General features: G+C 45.6%; 2 protein-coding genes across 2 annotated transcripts in view; one reads left to right on the top strand and one right to left on the bottom strand.

Annotated features, from left to right (window-relative positions):
- Positions 1 to 18,928, top strand: part of LOC138374230 (NACHT, LRR and PYD domains-containing protein 7-like) — a 672,516-nt gene that overhangs the window by 35,264 nt on the left and 618,324 nt on the right.
- LOC138374877 (uncharacterized) overlaps positions 1 to 18,928 on the bottom strand; it is a 50,728-nt gene that overhangs the window by 4,703 nt on the left and 27,097 nt on the right. The window contains exons 10-18 of the mRNA XM_069458092.1: positions 18,678 to 18,750; positions 17,639 to 17,689; positions 13,645 to 13,701; positions 12,379 to 12,414; positions 8,761 to 9,045; positions 7,644 to 7,931; positions 6,002 to 6,111; positions 241 to 298; positions 131 to 166 (exon numbers count right to left, since the gene is read on the bottom strand). Coding sequence (XP_069314193.1) covers positions 131 to 166; positions 241 to 298; positions 6,002 to 6,111; positions 7,644 to 7,931; positions 8,761 to 9,045; positions 12,379 to 12,414; positions 13,645 to 13,701; positions 17,639 to 17,689; positions 18,678 to 18,750 — 994 coding nt within the window. The remainder of the gene's footprint in view (positions 1 to 130; positions 167 to 240; positions 299 to 6,001; positions 6,112 to 7,643; positions 7,932 to 8,760; positions 9,046 to 12,378; positions 12,415 to 13,644; positions 13,702 to 17,638; positions 17,690 to 18,677; positions 18,751 to 18,928) is intronic.

Genomic DNA, 18,928 nt, shown 5'->3' on the forward strand with positions numbered 1-18,928 from the left:
ACCCAGCCTCCGGCCTCAAGCCCTCCCAGCAAGCCGGAGCCCCTGCCTCTCTCCCCAGGTGTTCTCAGGTGGGTGGATCCTGAGTCTGACCCCAGAAGAGTGACTCTGGGGCTTTGGAGGAAGGACTCACGCTTCTGGGTGCTGATCCTCTGGCTCAGACACAGCCCTGGAAGACAGGACTAATGAGACACGTTGTCGCCCCCACCCCAGATTCCATCTCCCTTCCATGCAAGAACTCACCAAGGCAGAGCAGGGTGGTGACCGTAGGAGGCATAGCACAGGCTCTGCCAGGGTAACTCTGAGCAGCCGAGTGGGGACTGAGTCCAGCGGTCCAGGCAGATGCACAGGATGTGGTGGGTGAAGCCCAACGCCAATTGCCATGGGGCTTTCATGTTGACTTTTTTCACAGGCAGCTTCACAGCTCTCCCTCCGCCTCTGACCATGGGCCTAAGGAAAGGCCATGGGCTCTATGACACATCTGACCACACCTGTGGTCTAACCGGCTCCTCTGACCATTATCTGCTCAGCCTGAAACTCATTTCTGGGTCAACTTCTAAATTCTGCAGTGTGAAAGTCTTTCCCAGGGCATGGGATAGTGTACAGAGAAAAAACCCCAAGAATCATAAAAATAGGGGTTTTGCCAGGTGCGCTGGCACGCACCTGTCGTCCCAGCTACTCTGGAGGCTGAGGCCGGAGGACTACTTGAGCCCAGGAGTTTGAGGCTGTGGTGTGCTGTGATCGTGCCTGCAGATAGGCAATGCACTCCAGCCTGGGCAACACAGTGAGACTCTGTCTCTAAAAAAATAAAAAGAGGGGTTTTAACCTTGGCTCCCCTGGGTACGGCATGCGTATGCTTGGATAAGTTCATTAGTTTCATCAGAATGAAATAATAACACTATCTTCTTCAAAGATTTGTTATAATGTTTCAGTAAAATGTTATTTTATTTATTTTTCTTTTTTATTTACTCCCCCACCTACCTCTGCTAAAATGCTATTTTCTTTTTTTTTTTTAATTTCAGAATATTATGGGGGTACAAATATTTTGGTTACATGTTATGACTTTGCCACCCCCAAGCCATGATTTGAGGTGTGCCCTTTCCCCCCTACAATGCTCACCGAGTCCATTATTGTGAGTTTACCTCTCCCAACCCCAGTGAATATTATTACTAAGGTGCTACGGTGTGAGCACCTTAGTATTGATCAGTTAGTGCCAATTTGATGGCGAGTACATGTGGTGCTTATTCTTCCATTCTTGTGATACCTCACAAAGATAAAATGCTATTTTAAAAATCACAAATATGTCCCTTTTCTTATACAAGTACATTCCTTCAGTCTGTTATAAGGTAGAATTAAGTGTTAAAGTTGTAAATAGTTTAATGTATCGTTAACTCAAAATGTGTCCATTGTTCTTTTTTCAAAGGGTCTGAACAATTTTTGAATACAAAATATTATGCCAATTCATATTCTGCCTCACACACTCTATGAGAACAATCTTTCCCCAGTCTATCTTTTTGTTATTTGTTGTTGTTGTTGTTGTTGTTGTTGTTGAATATTTTCCATTTCCTTTTTTATTTCCATACGGTAAAATGTGTTTGTTAGATGTTCAGTTCTAGGAGTTTTGATACATGCACATAGTCATGGAACCACCACCCCAATTAAAATATAGAACAATTTCACTCTCCCCCCACCAAACAATGGGACATTTTGTGTAGAGATTTTGGTTCAACCACAGGCGTAGGGTGGGTTCTCACTTAATACATTTAATGTTACGTTTATAAGAAAAGGCTATCAGATGTAGATGGTGTGAGAAACAGCACAATGTCCGGGATGTTATACTGACAGGTCTAGGGTGGTTCTGAATATCATTTGTAGCTCGCTGCAAGAGTGAGAGAATGAAACCAAACAGAATTTGTAGGGCATGTGCTAGATGGGAGCTTCAGGAGGAGGTAAGGACAGAAACAGTGTTTCTGTGTTCCCAACTTAAGTGTCCCATGGCCCATGAAGACATCAGTCTGGGACTCCAGTGTTTAAATATCTTTTTTTCCCCACAAAGGCAATATAGTTAGTTCCACCTTATCTACAGTTTTGCTTTTGTGGTTTCAGTTACCCGTTGTCAACGATGGTCCAAAAATATTGAATGGAAAATTCCAAAAATAATTCATAATTTTTAATTGTGTACCATTCTGAGTAGCATGGTGAAATCTCACACTGTCCACCTCTGTCCCACCACAAATATGTATCATCCTTTTGTCCAGTATATCCATGCTGCATACACTACCCACCTGTTAGTCACTTTGTAGCCATCTGGGTTATCAGGCTGACTGTCACGATTTCACAGTTCTTGTGTTCTTATTTTACTTAATTACGGTCCCAAAGTGCAAGAGTAGCAATGCTGGAAATTTGGATATGTCAAAGAGAAGCCAGAAAGTGCTTTCTTTAAGCGAAAAGTGAAAGTTCTCAACTTAATAAGGAAAGAAAAAAATCATATGTTGAGTTTTCTAAGATCTACAGTAAGAACTAATCTTTTTTTTTTTTTTTTGAGACAGAGTCTCACTCTGTTGCCAGGGCTAGAGTGAGTGCCGTGGCGTCAGCCTAGCTCACAGCAACCTCAAACTCCTGGGCTTAAGCGATCCTACTGCCTCAGCCTCCCGAGTAGCTGGGACTACAGGCATGCACCACCATGCCCGGCTAATTTTTTGTATATATATATTTTAGTTGTCCATATAATTTCTTTCTATTTTTAGTAGAGACGGGGCCTCACTCTTGCTCAGGCTGGTCTCGAACTCCTGACCTTGAGCGATCCACCCGCCTCGGCCTCCCAGAGTGCTAGGATTACAGGCGTGAGCCACCGCGCCCGGCCAGAACTAATCTTTATATGTGAAATTATGAGGAAGGAAAAAGAAACTTGTGCAAATATATGTATATGTGTGTGTGTGTGTGTGTATAGTACAGTACTATCTCTCGTTTCAGGCATCCACTGGTGGTCTTGGAATGTATCCCCAAGGATATGGGGGACTACTACATAAGACACGTTCTATCTATTTTGGGCAAACAAATGAGCTTTATTCTATGGGCTTAAATTCAAGATTATTATCTCTTTTGTTGCTCAAATTTTCCCAGGTTTTTCCATCGGGAGATCTTTCAGGTTGTATCCTGTCACGTTTGACAAGCTCCCATCCTTTTTTATTTATTTATTTATTATTATTATTATTTTGGTCCGCTCCCATCCTTTTTTGAGCACTTATTTAGTTTTTCACACCACAAGATACTCCAGGCCCATCCCATGTATTCCTTGCCCCAGCCGTCAATAGACAACTTATCCAAGGGATTCTAATTTCTTTCATTGAAGAATTATATTTAGAAATCAAAATCTAGGTGGTGTGTATTCATTCTTAATAAAATGTCACTACTTTTAGGCCCTTTCAGTGGAAATAGATAGAAAATATATGTATTCATAATAACCTCTGTGCATACACACCTACATTTATCTACCTGTCTATCCATCATCTACCCATATCACACCCACAGACATGAGTTCATAATCCATCTCTTACTCTAACCCAACACCACAGGGTTTATTCCAGCATTCTCCTTTTTTTAGAAATGAAAAGGACGGAGGGAAATATTATAGATTAAAGAAGACCTGAAAGACATATCAAGTTAAAAATAGGCAAGTCTATATTATAGCATCTAGGGATGGACATTTGATAGATAGAGACTTAAAACATGCAAAGAAGTGATCACTCTAAGTATCAGGGTACATTAGAAGCAAGATGGGTCTGTGACTGGGATGAGGGATACGGAGGGGCTTTTGGCTGTAGGAAAAATTCTATTTTTTTGAGACAGAGTCTTGCTTTATTGCCCAGGCTAGAGTGAATGCTGTGGTGTCAGCCCAGCTCACAGCAACCTCAAACTCCTGGGCTCAAGCGATCCTCCTCCCTCAGCCTCCCGAGTAGCCGGGATTACAGGCACACACCATGACACCCGGCTAATTTTTTCTATTTTTAGCAGAGATGAGGTCTCATGCTTGCTCAGGCTGGTCTCAAACTCCTGACCTCAAGGGATCCTCCTGCCTTGGCCTCCCAGAGTGCTAGGATTACAGGAGTGAGCCACTGTGCCTGGCTGAAAAAGTCTATTTCTTGACTAAAATGATAGTTACCAGGGAATTTACCTTAAACTATTTTAAGTTATCCATTTTTTTTGACTGTGGTTTTCTGTATTTTTGTTTTACTCTAATGTGTACATGAAAAAGAAATAGAGGTAAAAAGGAGGTGGAACAAGAAGCACTTACCAATCACTAATCCATCACAATGAGGAAATTCACCTGGTCACATACTGCCCGGCTCCCAACTCTAGGGCAGGGAAGGTGCTCTGATGAGGGCCTGGTTTGGGATTGGCTTCCCAGCCCCTTGTTCTCCATTGTCTTTGTTCTGCTATCAAGGCTCTTGGATCCACCTCTTTTTTTTTTTTTGAGACAGAGTCTTGCTCTGTTGCCCGGGCTAGAGTGCCGTGGCGTCAGCCTAGCTCACAGCAACCTCAAACTCCTGGGCTCAAGCGATCCTTCTGCCTCAGCCTCCTGAGTAGCTGGGACTACAGGCATGTGCCACCATGCCCGGCTAATTTTTTCTATATATATTTTTAGCTGTCCAGATAATTTCTTTCTATTTTTAGTAGAAGACAGAGTCTCGCTCTTGCTCAGGCTGGTCTCGAACTCCTGACCTTGAGCGATCCACTCGCCTCAGCCTCCCAGAGTGCTAGGATTACAGGTGTGAGCCACCGCGCCCGGCGCGCCTGGATCCACCGCTTAAGAGGTCCTTTCTTTTCTATGAGAGATGACCTACATTGACAAATAAGTGCATGTCTCAGCATATCTAGACAGCTGTTGGTTAGATGCTCACTCTTGTTGGGCCCCCTGATACCATGCTTAGAATCAGAGCTTCTGAAAGCTCCCCTACTCTGATTGCTACCTGGAATTTTATAGATGCCCACAATTGGACCCTGCCAGGGGGAGTTACCAGGGTCGAAAAGGAGAGATATGGACGGTGAGATAAGAGGGCAGAACTTAATCTCAGAACCTAGTCTTAGATTGAAGACAAAGCTATTTAGAGTTTATTTTTTTACAGGAGCCAGCATCACACTAAATAATACAAAAATGCCTTCTGGGTTCAATACGGAAGATTTATTGTTTTAAAATTGCTCACAGAACAAACGCTCCATGTTGACGAACTAGCTTCATGAACGCGGAATCCAGATGAATGAAAAATTCCAGCTGAAGATAAAGACGCAGGCTCAGTGAGTTACCTATGTTGCTACATTCATTTCAGAGCCTCCTACTCCTTGGGGCGCAGTGGAAAAATCTTAAGTCCTATACTGATTAAATAATGTAGACCTCCAATTATTCTGAAAACTAAATGGAAAAAATAAATTAATGGGTTGTAGTGAAACACGTCAGTGTTTAAATTTTCCTTGACTGAAAATCCCGGAGAAACAGGGTTTATGAAATAAATAGGGTAATTCCCGTATGTGTCTTTCACTCTTATCAATTTACAGATGAACAAAACAGATACCTTAAAAATAAAGGAAGGGAGGTTACTGAATATTTTTGGCATGCTTACCAATTACTTATATTTGGTGGTGACACATTTAAAAATATGAAAAGAAGAAAATTAAGAAAAAATAAAAAGGATATAAAACATCAGGAGATAAAGATAGAAAATCACAACTACTGTTGAGAAAGCATCTGAAGCAAATAGCATCAGGTCCACATAAGAAAACACTCCTTGATTGGTTCGAAAATGGATCCAAGCTTGTTAGTGCCTTTTTGTCCCTTGTGTTCTCCAGGTAGCTTTATAGAACTCCACAAGTCCGGACTCATCTCCACTTTCAGCTCCAGGTGTTAACTGTGGCCACTAGCGGTTTGTCCAAGGGTCCATTCTGTCTGGCATTTCTGTTTCCTCCAGCTTGGTTCAGCCAGGTGAGGCCAGCCTTCGTTGTGTGGCACCCTATGGCTGTGCCAATGTTCAGCCAGTATCGCCAAGAAAGCCACAAGGACCAGTCCTGCCACGCCCATGCGGATGAGATTCCCCACTGTATAATCTTGGTTCACGGAGTCTAGAGACATAATTCAAAGAGATGAATAATTGTTGGCCACGCTCCATTCCAGCCCAAACCCAGAGCCCTGACATGGGAGCTCATTTCCCTATTTGCTTCCCAAAATGTGTTTCCACTCAACCTCCTCCTCGATGAGCTCATGTGTTCACTAGCCCTGTACTTATCAGTCTGCCAGCTGGTGTCCAAGGACAAGAAACTGTGCTTCCCAGGGAAGTCCCATAAACATAGAAGGAGGTGATTATGGGGAGGTTGGGTGTTTTCTCATGCTCTACTCACTTGGTGATTTCACTGAATGTCTAATAATATCTCTGCAACACTTCCATATAGCCAGAAACTTGATGGTGGATGTGAGCGATGACAGTGGTCACCCTGCCCAGTGATTGGCAGTTGCTTTCTTCTGCCGTAACTCCAGCTTTCTCCCTCTGAGCAGAGTGATGTATGCAAACAGTATAAAAATGGGGCTCATAATGGAGGTTTTTTTTTTTTTTTTTTGAGACAGAGTCTCACTCTGTCACCCGGGCTAGAGTGCCGTGGCATCAGCCTCACTCACAGCAACCTCAAAGTCCCAGGCTCAAGCGATCCTCCTGTCTCAGCCTCCCTAGTAGCTGGGAGAACAGGTGCGAGCCATGAAGCCTGACTAATTTTTTCTATTTTTAGTGGAGATAGGGTCTCTCTCTTGCTGAGGCTGGTCTCGAACTCCTGACCTCAAGGGATCCTCCTGCCTCTGCCTGCCAGAGTGTTAGAATTACAGGCATGAGCCACCGCGCCCAGCCTCATAATGGAGTTTTTAAAAGAGTTCTTCCCATGAACCCCAGGCCCTAGTCAATCACTCACGGTGGATTCTAGTACTCTAGGTTGGTTTAAGGATTTCCAGTGGGGCCGGGCGCGGTGGCTCACGCCTGTAATCCTAGCACTCTGGGAGGCCGAGGTGGGCGGATCGTTTGAGCTCAGGAGTTCGAGACCAGCCTGAGCAAGAGCGAGACCCCATCTCTACTAAAAATAGAAAGAAATTATATGGACAGCTAAAAATATGTAGAAAAAATTAGCCGGGCATGGTGGTGCATGCCTGTAGTCCCAGCTACTCGGGAGGCTGAGACAGGAGGATCCCTTGAGCTCAGGAGTTTGAGGTTGCTGTGAGCTAGGCTGACGCCATGGCACTCACTCTAGCCTGGGCAACAGAGAGAGACTCTGTCTCAAAAAAAAAAAAAAAAAAGGATTTCCAGTGGCAACTAAGCATGTAGAAAAGAGAGGTGCACTAGGCCTGGGCTGTGTCTGGTATCTACTGTCTCAACACAGCCCCTATACATGTGACTCTAAATGTTGGTCCCTCCTTTCTCAGTAGACCGTGTTTTCAAAGGACGCTGCCTGGAGAGCTCTAGAAAGGGTATGGGCTGGGTGAGAAGCCCCTCTGTCTCATAGTCCTTGAGTAAGCGGGTCTTTGCTACTCTGCTCTTTTCGGTGCACCCTTCACATTCCCACCTGGTGACAAGGCAGCCAGCCTGGACCCAGGGGCTGGACCAGGATGCACCTACCTGTGACAACAAGCTCCAGGGTGTCACTGGGTGCTGACCACAGGTAGGGGCTGCTGTTCTTCCAACCGTAGCACGTGTAGTTCCCTGCGAAACCGGCGTCCATAGGGCCCAGAGTGAAGTTTCCCTGGTGTCCTCCGTTTTGGTGCCGCGGCAGAGAAGCTTCCCGCTCCCTGGCCAGTGAAAATCTATCAAATGGGGTGTGTGCTGAGCCACACTTGAGGGAAATCTTCTCTCCCGGCATCAGTACCAGATCCCGATCCGTAGAGAGGAAGGGTTTGTTGTACAAGCCTAAAAGAGAAGAGAGTGAGCTGTTAGCAAGATTTTTTCCTTTTTTCTCTTTTTTTAAAAAGTTATTTATGGCCGAGTGCGGTGGCTCACACCTATAATCCTAGCACTCTGGGAGGCCGAGGCAGGAGGATGGCTCAAGGTCAGGAGTTCAAGACCAGCCTGAGCAAAAGCGAGACCCTGTCTCTACTAAAAATAGAAAGAAATGATTTGGACAGCTAAAATATAAGTATAGAAAAAATTAGCCGGGCATGGTGGTGCATGCCTGTAGGCCCAGCTACTCCGGAGGCTGAGGCAGGAGGATCGCTTGAGCCCAGGAGTTTGAGGTTGCTGTGAGCTAGGCTGACGCCACGGCACTCTAGCCTGGGCAACAGAGTGAGACTCTGTCTCAGAAAAAAAAATAAAATAAAATAACTGGCCAGTGCTCCTCAAAACTGTCAAAGTCGTCAGAAACAAGGAAAGTCTGAGAAACTGTGCCAGCCCAGAGGACCTAAAGCGACATGACAGTCAAATGCAATGTGAAATCCTCAACGAAATCCTGGGATGGATAAAGAACATTAGGTAAAAACTAAGGAAATATATTAATAAATAAACTATAGACCTTAGCTGAGAACGATGTATCGATATTGGTTCATTAGTGGTGAGAAACGTACCGTACTAATAAAAAATGACAGCAAGAGGAGAAACAGGGTGCCAGGTATAGGGGAACTCTCTGTCGTTATCTTCTCAATTTTTTTTGAAATCTAAATCTGTTCTAAAAATAAAGTCTATTAAATATAAAGGAAAAAAAAAAAACCCACCTGAGGGCTGGAGACCCCGGATGTCTTCTTACCTGTCACCACCAGCTCCAGGGCCTCGCTGGGCTCTGACCAGCTGAACTGCTTCCTGTATCGGCACTCATAGCGCCCTGCGGTGTTTGCATCCACGCGGCTAAGGACGAATTCGGCCTCCTTACTAATTCCCAGCTTTTTATCTACCTCTGTGTGCGTGGAGTTTCTTAGGATCACCAGTCTGTACAGGTAAGATTCGGGAGTCCCCTGGCACCGGATCTTCACAGAGCCGTTGCAGGGGATCACAGAACCTGGCTCGGCAGATATAGCAGGAATGGGAAAGTCCCCTGCAACAAAATAAAGGCCAGATTCAGGTGGCCCGCCTCGGGGAAACTACTTCTTCCCTTCTCTGTGAGGGACGACAAATAAATTAAGGTGTGAAGGACCTGTAATGCTTTCCTTTTTAAAATAGTATTTTTTGTATGTTGTTTATACATAAAATTTGCCATCTTAAACATTAATTCAGTGGCATTAATTACGTTCACTATGCTGCGCAACCATCACCGTCTATTTCTAAATATTTCCATTACCCCAAACAGAAACGCTGTAAACATTAAGCAATCATTTGCCGCTCTCCCCACCCCCAGCCTCTGCTAACCTCTAATCCGCTTTCTTTCTTTTTTGTTTTAAATGTATTAACTCTTACTTTATTAAAACAGACTATGACAATTAACTCTGACACCTAGAAATAAATAAGTCTTTTTTTTAAATTTCAGCATATTATGGGGGTACAAAAGTTTAGGTTACATATATTGCCCTTGCCCTCCCTCCCCACCCTGATTCAGAGCTTCAAGCGTGTCCATCCCCTCAACGGTGCGCATCGCACTCATTATGTATGTATACACCCATCCCCTCCCCCCCCAACATCTGCCCAACACCTTTCGGTCTCTATGAATTTGACTGGTCTAGGTACCTCATATAAGCAAGATCATACAGTTTTTGTCTTTTTGTGTTTGACTTTTTGTCTTAACATAATGTCTTCAAGGTTCATCTGTGATGCAGTATGTCTCAGAACTTCATTCCTTTTTTTTTTTTTGAGACAGAGTCTTACTCTGTCTCCTGGGCTAGAGTGCCGTGGCGTCAGCCTAGCTCACAGCAACCTCAAACTCCTGGTCTCAAGCCATCCTTCTGCCTCAGCCTCCCAAGTATCTGGGACTACAGGTGTGCACCACGCCTGGCTAACTTTTTCTATTTTTAGTAGAGATGGGACATCACTCTTGCTCAGGCTGATCTCGAACTCCTGACCTCAAGCGATCCTCCTGCCTTGGTCTCCCAGAGTGCTAGGATTATAGGCGTGAGCCACCGTGTCTGGCCCATTCCTTATAATGGCTGAATAATATTCCGTTGTTTGCATACACCACTTTTTGTTTATCCATTCATCTGTCAATGGGTATTTGGGTTGTTTCCACCTTTTGACTATTGTGAATAGTGCTGCTGTGAACACTGGTGTACAAATATCTGCTTGAGTTCCTGCTTTCGGTTCTTTTGGTATATATGTAGGAGTGGCATTGATGGATTATATACTAATTCTATGTTTAGATTTTTGAGGAACAAAATTCCTTTTTATGTACTTTTTTAAACTGAGGTGAAATTCATATAACATAAAATTAACCATTTTTAAAGCGTGTGTTTCAGTGGCATTTAGTACATTCACAATGTTGTGCGAGCAGCATGTGTATCTAGTTTCATCTCCATCACCCCCAGAGGGCACCCCATGCCTATTAAGCTGCCACCCGTCATTCTCTCCTCCCCCAGCCCCTGGCTACCACTAATCTGCCATGAAGTTTTCTGGGTGCTTTGTTTCCATGGTATTCTTCACCAATGCCCAGTTCTGCTCTCCACTCTGAAGTGAGACTGCTGAGGCTTGGAGAAACCATGTCAGTTTCTTAAGACCACAAACTGAAGACTGGCCAAGCCTGGTTTGGAAACCAAGAGTCTCACTCCCGATTCTGAGCTCTCTCCTCTGAAGATGGGGAGAGCTCTCTATCCTAGAGCTGCCAGAGAATTCAACGTGAGGGACAACTAACACAAGCTGCTGATAAACATGAAGATTCGTTCTGTGGGATAGGGCCAGAAGACTGGGATCTGGAAACTGAATAGCTCCAGGAGCAGGATTTAGGACAGAAAGGAATTTGCAAACGTTTGGGGAGGCAAGAAAGTTCTGGTTAGCTTCCTGGCTTTGATACATTCATGCCGACTAACTTTTAGCAAATGATTTTGCATCTATTTTAGACCCAACAGTAACCTGTTCAACTACAGCTCTGTGAAAGGGGATAAAAGGGGAGTTTGCCATTCACCAAACAACACATCCATGCCTTTGTTGTTCCAAAGTATATGCAGAGATGTTCATGTTAATCTGCTATCGTGACCTAAACCAGTGGTTCTCAGCAGGGGATAATTGTGCCTTACAGAGGACATTGGTTAATGTCTGAATACATTTTTGGTTGTCACAGCTGGAGTGGTAGGTACTGTTGGCATCTAGTGGGTAGAGGCCAGGGATGTTGCTAAACATCCTACAATGCAAAGGACAGCCCCCCACCAACAAAGGATTAACTGGTCCCAAATGCCAATAATGACAAGGTTGAGAAACCCTGACCTTGGTTAATGTCTTTAAGGCAATGATAATGTGGAAATTTCAGATATTAATTGTACATACACAAGTATATAATTGTAGATATGTGGTCTGCAGTATAAAGACATAGCACTTGGAGATCTGATAACAGGCATGGAAGTTCAGGTGATATGCGAGGATGAATAGGAATTGCCTAAGCAATGTGGATAGGTAGGCTTGGAGCATTGCAGATAGAAGGGGAAATGGGAGGAAAGGCCCTGATTCGATAATGTATAATGAGACAAGGAGAAACTAAATTAAGGCTAGTGTGAGTGAGGCTCAGAGGCTCAGAGAGAGAGTGGAAGATGTATTGAGAGAGTAGACACAAACCAGAGTGGGTAGGGACTGGTAGGCCTGGGAAGGTCGGTGGACTTATCTCAAAAGAGACTACTGAGGAGTTTTAAGAGAGAGATAAACATATTTGCATTTTAAAGACACAAAAAATTCAGAGTACGTTCTTTAGAGCTGGAAGAGGGAAGACACGGTGTACATGGGGCTCACACCCAGTAGGAGGCCAAGGCAGGAGCTGGGGTGGCAGAATATGTAGTTGAACTTTAGTACCACCTCCTGTGCAGTACTGTGGCAGGACTGCGGAAAACACAGAACATACAGCAGGGCTGGATTTAGGCAGCTTTAAATGAAGTGAAGTTAATAGACTGGAGAAATCAGGTTGCGAAAACAAAATAGATTCGACAATAGGGAAGGAAACTGGGCAAAGAGGAGTCCTGACTTCCTCATTCTTGCAGCTGCGTGCATTTGGTAAATACATTCATCTTTCGTGGACAGTCCAACAGAGAGGCAAAGAAATCCGGGTCTGAGCGTTAATGAGCCTGAAGGGCCTGGAGATACCAAAGTGAGATAGAAATGATGCAAGGGAAACATGGCAGAGACAACTAGAGTGGAGAATGAAAGTGGAATCTGTCTGGGCTTCAGACCATCTCCCTAGTCCTTCTAACCCAGAGCTTCCATGAGGGTCTAAGGGGCCTGGGGAGATTTAGGGGACACTTACCTTCCTGTGCCTGAATTCTCTGGCCCAGACAGAGTACTGGAAGAGACAGATTCATGAAAACAAATCAACCGTCCAGTTTCCAACCTCTATTATGAATCATCGCACATATGGACTTACAAAATAACATGGAGTTCACACACATTACTTTTCTTCCACAGCAAAAACAGTTTTGAGGCTCATCTCTTAATTTTTTTTTGTGGGGGGGGGACAGAGTCTCACTCTGTTGCCCAGGCTAGAGTGCGATGGTGTCAGCCTAGCTCACAGCAACCTCAAATTCCTGGGCTCAAGTGATCCTCCTGTCTCAGCCTCCTGAGTAGCTGGGACTACAGGCATGCGCCACCATGTCCGGCTAATTTTTTGTATATACATTTTTAGCTGTCCATATAATCTCTTTCTATTTTTAGTAGAGATGGGGTCTCGCTCTTGCTCAGGCTGATCTCGAACTCCTGAGCTCAAACGATCCGCCCCTTCGGCCTCCCAGAGTGCTAGGATTACAGGCGTGAGCCACCATGCCCGGCCCCAACCTCTATTATGAATCATCACACATATGGACATACAAAATGATATAGAGTTCACACATATTACTTTTCTTCCACAGCAAAAACAGTTTTGAGACTCATCTTTTAATTTTTTTTTTGGGTGGGGAGAGACAGAGTCTTGCTCTGTGGCCTGGGCTAGAGTGCCGTGGCGTCAGGCTAGCTCACAGCAACCTCAAACTCCTGGGCTCAAGCAATCGTTCTGCCTCAGCCTCCCGAGTAGCTGGGACTACAGGCATGCACTACCATGCCTGACTAATTTTTTTCTATATATTTTTAGTTGTCCAGCTCATTTCTTTCTATTTTTAGTAGAGACGGGGGGATCTAACTCTTGCTCAGGCTGGTCTTGAACTCCTGACCTTGAGCGATCCTCCCACCTCTGCCTCCCAGAGTGCTAGGATTACAGGTGTGAGCCACCGCACCCGGTCTTATCTTATAATTTTATCTTCTGGCTTCCAGCCTCTGAGTCTCTCCTTTATAGGAACTCTGGAATCGTGGATTCCAGAGAGCACGTCATGGATTAAATAGAAACAACTGAGACCCACAAACTAGCCTGGACTTGGGCAAAGGCAGAGTTATAGCTATCTGGGCAAAGACTGTCTCTCCAGTAAGGAGGTAAGAATGTCCTTGGTAGCCACTAAAATCACTGAGTCCTCATGCTAAGAGAGACCCTGACTGTTTGGGGATCCTCCAATACTTCCCTACAACCCACTTTTGTTTCTGCACTCACCAAGACAGAGGAGGGTGGTGGTATCTTTGCAGGCCATGATGCTGACACAGCCTCGGCCTGGTTAGCCTCCTGTTGGTGTACATTAGCAGGATGACAGATACTCATAAGACAGTAGGATCCACAGGAAGTATGACATCAAGAGTCCTTCATCAGAGAATTTCTACATCTGTTGCCCCATAGGAATGAGAACAGTTACTTCCCAAAAAACTTAGTTCTGGTTTGACCTTGGATTATTCTGGGTTGTTCTCCAAGAGAAGACCTGTATTTCCCTTTATGTTTCAGATGAGACGCGAGTGTTTCTCTCAAACCAGTGTCTAATGGTGTTCAAATCCATCTTTGAACCAGATCCCACATCCATATGAAAAGGCCTGGGATGGAATACAAGGTGGAGGCCACATAGACAGAGATTTTCTTCATTGAACCTTCAGTCAGCTGGGCGCGGTGGCTCACGCCTGTAATCTTAGCACTGTGGGAGGCCGAGGCGGGTGGATTGTTTGAGCTCAGGAGTTCAAGACCAGCCTGAGCAAGAGCGAGACCTCGTCTCTATTAAAAAAATAGAAAGAAATTATCTGGACAACTATTCCTTTCCTTCCTAGAACAGGGTGTCCCATGATGTTTGAACTCAGCGGTTCATGGAGCTCTAGGGTACAAAACCCAGGGCGGGCTGCCTTCTGGGTTACCTCAGCTGTGGTGCAAATGGGCTGACTCCATCTGCCCTGGGCAGCTTTCCTGAGCCTTGGGGGACTGCTCGCCATGAAGCTTGCCTTCTGTGTTCCCTCGCTGCTTAGCTGTAGGTGATAAACCCGCCTATGTAACTTGGGTGTGGTGTTGTGTTTCATCAGACGTGTCAGGTGACGGGACTGGCACAGCCCAAGGTGCAGTGCGTGAGGCATTCAGAGTCCTCCCCTGGGGCTGACACCAGTACACAGTGAATCTGCTTCACAACTGCTACATCCACAACACCCTTGAATCAAACAAAGTATTAACACATTCTCTAATAAAAGGAAAAAAAGTGAAATTAAAGTCAAAAGAAGTAGAGTTGTCTTATGTCATACAGCCAGGAAATGGTGACAAATCTACTGCTCACCCTAATTTGTCCACTAGGCATTACCTATCACTTTATTCCAAATTGCATGCCTAGCGGCTTCACAACGGACCATTCATTCATCCATGCCCATATTCGTTTATTCATCCATTGGTGCATTCATTGTCTGCCTTCCCAAGACCTGTGCTGCAATATCAGCTTCTCCAGAGCAGGGGCCAAACGCATCATGTTTACTACTTGCAGTAGGCAGAAGAATGCTCCCTTTTCCAGAAACATCCACATCCTAGTCCCCACAACTTGTGGCTATGTTATATTGCATGGGAAGGGAGAATTAAGGTTGCAGGTGGAATGAAGCTTGCTAATCAGCTGACCTTAAAGAAAGTTACCCTGGGTTATTTTAGGGAGATTTTCCTGGATTGTCTGGGTGGACTCACAGTAACCACAAAGTCCGTAGAAGGAGGAAGGCAGAGGAAGAGTCGGGGAAAGAGGTGCGATTAAGGAGGAAGTGTCTGAGGGAGGCAATGTGAGCTACACGTGACCTTGAGGAAGGAGGACGGGGACCACGAGCAAAGGATGGCGGGAGCCTCGAGAAGCTGGAAAAAGTGAGGAATTATTAATAGATTCTCCCCTGGAATCTTCACAAGCAATGCAGCCTGGCTGTCACCTGGATTTCAGTCCAGGAAGACCCATTTCAGACTTCTCACCTGCAGAACTTGTGAGAGAATTTAAATACTGTTGTTTTAGTCCAGTCATCTCGTGGAAATTTATTATAGCAACAATAGAAAATGATTGCACATGGCACATTCAGCTCTTGGAACAGTGCCTGAGTCAGTTAATGGAAGCATTATGTGCGTGGATGAACTCAGTCCTCTCTTGCTGCAAGGCTCTTGCCCTGCTGGGGACACCAGGGTTGTGCTCTGTCAGAGAAGAGCTCATCCTTTGGCAAATGGAACTTCTCTAAGAACCAGTCCATCCCCACCAGGTGTTCTCTGCCTTTCAAGCCCCCATGACTTTCTCCTCTAGTTAGGAATGGAGACAGAAGAAACACCACATTGTTCCTGGGAAGGGCGTCAGGCTTACTGTCATCCTCCTTGCTTGGAGGAGGTTTCGGCTGCAGCAAATCGGAGAGTAAGGGTCCCCATTGAGCCCCTTCTGCTGTTGTAGAGTCTGACAGTCCACGAGGGAACTGACCAGCGCAAAATCACGGAGTGGCTGAGCCCACATTCAAATCCAAGCAGAGATAAGAGGGGTTCTCTACTGACCAGTGTTGGAGCTTGGTTCTGTTGGGGAAATGTGACTACTTGAAGAGTTTCCTAGAACACAGGACAGGAGAGAGGCGAGGAAATGAGGCTGCCTGTCTTCTATCCTGTTCAAACTCCTTTGAAGTTGGTCCGTGGCCAACACTCTGTCATCTAATGCTGAGCCCTGGGAGTCCTGGGATCCTCTTCCCCATAGTCCTTGAGGGTGATGACTCCTATCCTGAGACTCCCAGGTGTGAGGGGGGAGAGGGGATGCTGGCCATGAGGCCTCTGTGGGGGAAAGGTCAGGAGGGGCTTCTGCAAAATGCATAATGGTGAGGGACTGCTGCAACCTCCAATCTCCCCTAACGAAGCCTCGTCTCCCCTCCTCCTGGGTCTCTCCTGACCCCTTTCTCCACCTGCCTGGATACATAGAACCCCTCCTAATGTGGGCCTTTGTGCACGATATGAAGGAGGGTTTGGAGCTCCCCTGTCTACCATCCTACACCCCAATACCACCTCTAATACTTAGTCTTTTTTCCTTCTCTCCATATTTGTGCTTGTTTCGCTCTATCATGAACAAGATGTTCCCCAGATATGGTTTTAGGACTTGGTCTGAGACAGAATACATGGCACAGGTATGGGGTTTCCTTACCTGTGACACAAAGGCGCAGGGGGGTCACTCGGGGCGGACCACTCATAGTCCCTGACAGAGCCGTAGCAGCGATAGGTCCTTCCGCAGGTTGCAGGGCCCACAGAGAAGTCAGCCCCCAATGAACCGCTGTGGTTCCACACTGTAGGGAGCCTGTGGCCACAGGCCTCCCCCGCCCTGCATAGATAGTACATGTCTAGAATTACCACTTTTCAACAAATTGTAATAGGTTTCCATGAAAACCTAACAAGGATATTTTAAGAGGAAAAAAATCATAATTTAGCCTCTCATATGAACTTACTTAAAATAAATACTTAAAAATTGGCAAAAAAAAAAAAATTCTGTCGTGACCATGCTCTTTAAGTCACTGAGGGAAGGGATGTTAGACAAAAACTTAAATGAAGATCAGTTTTTCCCTGGAAATCAGAGCTCTAACTCGACTCGCTGTCTCCAGAGTTTGAAGACAGAGCCACAGGATGAAGACGAGAGTTCTGAGAAGGAAATGGAGAAGTAGGAATGACTCAGAGCGTTGTTACCAAGGAGATGGGGCGGATTGTGTTGCAAAAAAAAAAAAAAAAAAAAAATGGAGGAGGGGAAGTCCATGATGGGGCCATTTCATAGAAAGAAAACCCACAATTGAGGGCCAGGAAGAGGATCACTTTTCATCTCTTACTTTCCGGTATTTCTCCTATGTGTTTGTGGACACAAGGCAGCTTAACTTGAACTGCACAGGTGGATGTCAAATGCGTCCCTGCTGATCCGAGTGTGATGTGCAGCATAACGTTGCATCTTCCCTGAAGCATCTCCAGCACAGTTGAGATGACTGGCCATTGTGCAGATTTCACAAGGATGTGTTGTGGGACGGGCTGAGGAAGTGACGGAGATCCCACAGCATGGGGGGAGGCTCTGAGAGGAAGCAATAAGCCCTCAGTCACCCTCACCTGCAAGGGCTGACTCAGGAAGGCACCTCCCTGGAGGTTCCCCCAGGACACCGTCCTCCCCTGGACAGGGCCTGACCCTCTGTGCCCAGCCCATGACTGAGAGGGTCTCCTCACTCACCACTCGTGGGGTCTGACTTGCTTGGTGTTGGGCTGATGGTCTCAGCTGCTCCTGAGCATGAAAACAGAGGGGTGGGGTGAGGAGCTGTGAAGACCTGAGCCAACACTGCCTGGGTGATAGACTCTTATGTTACCCACTTCTCACGCCATAACTCTCTGTAGATCCTCCATGAACCTTTCTCTGCTGCATCAGAGCCCCCTCTGGTCTCCTCAGTGGAACCTCCCAGTCCCCAAGTGTTATTTATAGTCAGGTCTCTTTTCTGAGTCGCTGTGCAACACATTTGGCTGTGCCCCAAGACATAGGAACAGTTTCTCTTCAGCACAAGACTAGCTGAGCCCTTGAATGTTCTTGGTTAGTTTTGAGACACAGGACCATGTGAGTTAATCCATCTGGGGATGAGAGTCTCTACTCATCAGGAGCTGAGCACCCAGGCTCCGTGGATGCGGGGTTGATCCTCAGGGGCTCCTGAATGTCAGGGGTACAAAGGAGCTGCCTTTGCCTCAGCCCACCTCAGCCAGGTCACCTGGGATCTCATCACCCATTTAAGCTCTTTTCAACTAATTCCTCCAATAGTTAGAAACACCTAAAATGGGATGAATATATATGTGTTTGTTACATGTGCATACATTTTGCATATATAAACATATACACATATGCATGCACATATATACATACTAACATAAACATACATATATGCAGATATATTTTCCAATTGATAGTGTCAAATCAGTGGGTCATCAAGCATGTTTCCGAATCCCTAGAGTGTGAATGTGGTTGAGTAGTCCAAGAGCAAACCTGTAGGCATGTAGCATTGAAAAGGGTTAGTTAGAGGGATGAAAATTTTAAGCTGCAGATTGCATAGGTTACGGTTCAGTTGTTTGTGTCCCTTCCAAAATCCATGTTTAAACTTAGTCCCCAGGGCCACAGTACTAGGAGGTGGGGCCTTGGGAGGTGATCGTGTCGTGAGGGCTGTGCCCTGGTGAATGGATTAGTGCTCCTGTAAGGGGGCTGGAGGGAACTAGCGAGGCCGCCTTCTTGCCTTTCTGTCCCTTCTGCCACGTGAGGACACAGAATTCGTCCCCTCTGGAGGACACAGCATTCAAGGCGCCGTCCTGCAAGCAGACACCAGGCCCTCACCAGACACCAAACCTGCTGGTGTCTTAATCTTGGACGTCCCAGTCTCTAGAACTGTGAGAAATAAATTCCTGTTGTTTATCAATCATCCTTGTTTCAAGTATTTTGCTATAGTAGCATGAACAGAATAAGACTACATATATATATGTGTGTGTG

This window comes from Eulemur rufifrons, chromosome 24, assembly GCF_041146395.1.
Source record: "Eulemur rufifrons isolate Redbay chromosome 24, OSU_ERuf_1, whole genome shotgun sequence".
Taxonomy (NCBI): Eukaryota; Metazoa; Chordata; class Mammalia; order Primates; family Lemuridae; genus Eulemur; species Eulemur rufifrons.